The 4,951-nt window shown below is 44.0% G+C and overlaps 1 protein-coding gene across 4 annotated transcripts in view; it reads right to left on the bottom strand.

The window, feature by feature from the left end:
- Positions 1-1,125: 1,125 nt before the first annotated feature.
- NEFM (neurofilament medium) overlaps positions 1,126-4,951 on the bottom strand; it is a 5,027-nt gene continuing 1,201 nt past the window's right edge. The window contains exons 1-3 of one of the 4 annotated variants that reach the window (XM_021718767.1): positions 4,721-4,897; positions 4,297-4,421; positions 1,126-2,947 (exon numbers count right to left, since the gene is read on the bottom strand). In XM_021718767.1, coding sequence (XP_021574442.1) covers positions 1,615-2,947; positions 4,297-4,421; positions 4,721-4,858 — 1,596 coding nt within the window. In that variant the 5' untranslated portion in view covers positions 4,859-4,897 and the 3' untranslated portion in view covers positions 1,126-1,614. Of the gene's footprint in view, positions 2,948-4,296; positions 4,426-4,652; positions 4,898-4,951 lie in introns of those variants that run through there. The other 3 variants (XM_008070451.2, XM_021718766.1, XM_021718765.1) reach the window with 3 other exon arrangements.

Below are 4,951 nucleotides of genomic sequence, written 5' to 3' on the forward strand. Positions count from 1 at the left end.
AGGAGTTATCCTATATCTTTCCAACATACTATTAAAAAAATTCTATATGGCTTTGTCAGCTTTTTTTCCCTGATTATATTTAAATAATCCTGTTTTACTTTGACTGTTATAAATATTGCTTCAGAAAAATAAACACAAGGCATGAGTTGTTTTAAAGAAAAATGTAAATACATAATTGTACAGATGAGATGTAGATATAGCAAAAATTGTGAGACTTGACAAATGACTAATGATTGGGAAACATCACTACAAAAATTACCATTAACAATTTGCTTCCTGGGTACATTTAGGCATTAAAATTGGAGTATCTTGAAAAACTCTTGAAAAGAGTATCAAGGATTATATTGGTGGGCTGATCCTATTAATAAACACATAAGGATTGGAAAAGATAATATGCTAATTAATGCATTAATGGGTTTTTAGGTCTACATTTTGAAAATGTTTACTTATTTTGAAATATTATTATTTCTTTGGTCAAGATTGGGCCATTTTATCTGAAAACATTTATTGCCTATGTCAGAGAATCTCATTTTTTCCCCAAATAGCGCGTTGTGCTTATTTTTGTCATTATTTTCCCCAATTAGTAAAATACTTAAAGTACAAATCTCTGTCAACCAAACCAAGAATGAGTGATGCAGATAAGTGTGTTTGTGAACCAGAGGCAGGGATCTGAGCCCGAATATTTCCCGTTTGGAGTGTTAGTGGTTTCAGCCCCGCATTTTCTGGACACATTTTCATATATGCCATGAGTTCCTTTGTCTCTGTCCCGACCCTAAGGCCCAAGTTAGGAGGACCTCACCTTTATTGGCCCTCTTACCTGGAGGTTCTCTGAGATCTGGTTTGGGATCAAATATTGAAGACATCTGTCACCCCCAATTTTCTCTTTTATTTGATTTTTTTAATTTTAAAAATATGATTTTAAAATTTTAAAATGAAGGTTGGGCCTAGTAAAATTTTGACACACCTGAAAATGTGTTCAGCAATTATGTCTTCCAAGAACTCACAGGGAATTGGTGTTAAGAAGTGTAGGTCACTTACAATTCCCCCGAATAATATACTTAAGGGCAAGGGAGCATCTAGTGGTGGGAACTTCACTTTGAAATGACGCAACACCCAACGATTGACTATGTTTCCAATATGACCTTTATTGAGCAAGTACTGCTGTGACGTTTAACATCGATCAACATAAGGTTGCGAACTGTGCATGTCAACGAGGTTCTCCCATGAACAAAAGTCCTTTTTAAATGCACCAGTGAGGTAAACATAATTATTCATATATAGCTTTCTTAAGGCTAAGAGAGTTCTGTGTTTCATTTATTATTTTTGGCTCAGTTGGTACTTTGCATAATACATCTCAAGACATCCCCCCAAGTGACCCCCTTCCAACAGCTTAGGAAATTGACAAACTTCCCAGGTACATACGATATCATGCATTTGGATCCCCCAAGGACTGAGGAGGGAGCACCCTGAGCGTGCATGCAGTCCCCTCGTATTGCACAAAGTAAAATACAATGCCTGGAGCCCCCATGGGAGAACCCGTTCTGTTTTGAAGCTGCCAATCACATGCATTTTGAAATTGTCATATGGCTTAACCTTTTGCAATGGACTCAAATCTTAGTCACCCTGGGTGACTTCCTTTACTATGGCGTGGGAAGTGACTTTTTCTACCTTTTTAGTAGACACTAGTTTCTCCTCGAAGGTCTCTTCATGCTCTTCGACCTTTTGAGTGACGGTTACAGACTTGGTGATGTATTTGGTAGCACCATCTCCCCCTTCACTGATTTTCTCTACCTTTTTGGTCACCACCACTTTCTCCTCACTTCTGTCGCCCCCCTTCTTTTCATCTGCCGGGCTCAGGTCTAGCCCGTTGGTGACAATGCCTTTCTCCTCTTCCCTCCCGCTGCCCTTTTCCTTGGTTTCCTGCTCCTCCTCTTTTCCTTCTACCTCCCCATTGATGGCTATGTCTTCCTTCCTGGATTCCTTTGAGCCTTGACCACTGCCTTCCTCCTCACCGCCCCCCTCCTCTTCCGCCTTCTCCCTCTCCTTCTCCTGCTGCGGCGACTTCCCCTCTTCTTTGGTGTCTTTCTCCAAGTGCACCTTCACTGACTTGGTGACAGTGACCTCCACCGTGGCTTCCTCCTTCACTGGGGACTCAGCTTTCTTCTTTGCCGGCACCTCTTTTGGCTTCTCTTCCTTTTCCTCTGCCTTCTCTTCCTTGGGAGCCTCCTTGGCTTCCTCCTTGGCTTCCGCCTCTTTCTGCTCAACTTTCCCTGCTCCCGCCTCCGCTTTGGGCTTCACCTCTTCCACTGGCGACTTTGGCAGAGGGGACTTGGCTTTTTCTGGCTTTCCCACCTTGGCTTCTGCCACCAGTTCCTCCTTGGCAGCCACTTCCTCACCCTTTTCCTCAGTTTTCTTTGCCTCCTTAGCTTCGGCTTCCTCTCCTTCACCTTCGGCCTCTGCTGCTTCTTCTTCCTGCTCCCCTTCCTCTTTTTCACTAGACCCCTCCTTCTCAGAACCTCCCTCCTCGGCTTGGTCTGACTTGGCACCCTCATCTTCTTCCTCTTCTTCTTCCTCCTTTTCCTCTTCCTCCTCTCCTTGAACTTCAGGTGCGGCAGCTTTCACTGGAGACTTTTTGGCAGCTACACCTTCTTCTTCAGCTTCTTGTTCCTCCTCCTCTTCTTCCTTCTCTTCTTTCATGGACACTGCCAGTTCCTCGGCGATGGCTGTCAGAGCCTCTTCCATTTCTGACTTCTCATCCTCCACTTTGGTTTCTTCTATGATCTCCTCGACAAATTTGTGTTGGACCTTGAGCTTGGGCACCTCGACCTTGGTTTTCTGAATCTTACTGGATATGGTGACGGAGGGCTGTCGGTGTGTATACAGCGGCGGCCCAGTGATGCTTCCGGAAAATGTACTAAATCGGGTCTCTTCACCCTCCAGAAGTTTTCTAAGGCGAGAATCAGAGAAAACAAGACATAATTAAAATCGCATTGGGCCTCCTGAACTTCGTCACATTACCGGCGATGCAGTAGCTGCTTCTGAACGAACAGAGTTGAACAAGGGAAAGATTTCACCAAGCCAGTATAGTACTTGCTGTCATTTCACTGGCATACTGTGTCGTTTTTCAAACAGATTCTCTGGGACTGCCAGACAGTTGCCCTCTGCAGTAACTAACTATGCCCAATAATTCACTAGCCACACCCAGTCACCATGTAGAGCTTCATTGGGTGAGACATGAATATGCTAAAAAGCTCCTTAGGGGCAAAAAAACAAACCCCCAAAACAAACTTTAGTGACCTGCTTGCACATTTGGACTTTCAGGAGATGCACTATTTCTTTATTCTTATTTTTTTAGCAAATAAAATGTTCAAAAAATTTTACAAAACTGTTACGCGTATTTCAGAATTTAGGTTATCAGATTATAGCCAAGTGCTAATGGGCGTATTAAGTTACAAATTGGTCTATGATTCTTATCATAAGTATTTATCTGATTATTAGCTTTCATGAAAGGAAAAATGGCTCTGTGAGTGCAATTTATTCTTGTCATCATTTACCTTTACTGGTTGTAGAAAAATTGTTTAATCAAGAATTTTGTCCTGTGAACTTAGTCAACAGCAAGGGTCAAGTCAGTTAGTAGAAATATAATCTCTCTCTCTATAAAGTGGTCATACATGTATATATCCATATACCTAGATTTATACGTATCTATACATGTGTCTGCATGTCCCTATAGATAGAAACTTGCAAATATGTCTAGACATACAATCTACACTATAGTCTGATATAAAATCTAATACATCTAATCTACATATATAAGAATAAATATAGCTACACTCATATATATCAATCTATCTATTCTCAGCCAGATGATGGCAATAGTAAGCTATCACAGAGACATATAATATCCTGGTGTTTGTCCTTGGCATCACACTTAAAAAGCTGAAACCACCAAATGAAATATTAAAAACCAACACTCTGTTTTTGCTTCAAGCATTCGAAAACATTTTTCAATTTAAAAAGTTTAAGCATGTGCATTGACATTAATCGTCCCCTGTAGGTCCCCCCACGCCTCCCCATGTGTGATTTAAATCCCTTTATCATTCTTTCAAGGTTGTATAAAAAGGGTAAGCCTACACTGGCAACTCCTCAGAATAATTTCCTTTGAACTAAGCAAGAAAACCGGGCCCTTGTTTGACTCCTGCGCCCTGCCTGCTTTAACTTAAGTACGGAAGGCTCTGCTCCAACAGCCTCTGCAGTGCGGCTGGCATTCTGGCCACGTGGGCGTGAGCGTTGTACCTGTACGCAGCGATCTCGATATCCAGAGCCATCTTGACGTTGAGGAGGTCCTGGTATTCTCGCAAATGACGAGCCATTTCCCACTTTGTGCCCCGAAGCTCGTTTTCCAACTGCTGGATGGTGTCCTGAAACAGACGCCGGGAGTCTCCCTAGACTCATCCTTTCAAACAGCAACTTCCTTCACCAACGACTCGCTCCCCGCTCCTCCCCCCACTCCCTCCCCAGTCGCCCTCCAGCCCTGCCCACCTCAGACCTCGCTCCCAGTCCCCCTCCCTTTTCTTTGAACTCCAAGCGACTCTCAAACAAACAAGCAAGATCAACACGACAACGCGACTTTTCCCGGGCACGTTACGCACGGAGACCGGTGGCCCTGGATCGCGACTCAGCAGGAATCAAACACGCAGGGAGCAACTCCTCGGCTGGCCTGGCCATTCCCATCCGAGCCCTTCGGGCTGAAGCCAGCTTTGAGAGCTCTTCCGATCGCCGCCGGAAAAGTAGGGGATGCCTGCTTTTTTGGCATAAGCTGCCCTAAAGTTGCCACTCTATCAACTGGCGAATGCATGCCCCCCCCCTTCACCGATGCAAGCGTGTGCAGCCAGAACTGGCAGGGGACAGAAGCACGTTTTGGAAAAAGGCCGGGACCCCCAGGCAGCTG

This window comes from Carlito syrichta, unplaced genomic scaffold (genome assembly GCF_000164805.1).
Source record: "Carlito syrichta isolate Samal-C Ts95f unplaced genomic scaffold, Tarsius_syrichta-2.0.1 Scaffold313429, whole genome shotgun sequence".
Taxonomy (NCBI): Eukaryota; Metazoa; Chordata; class Mammalia; order Primates; family Tarsiidae; genus Carlito; species Carlito syrichta.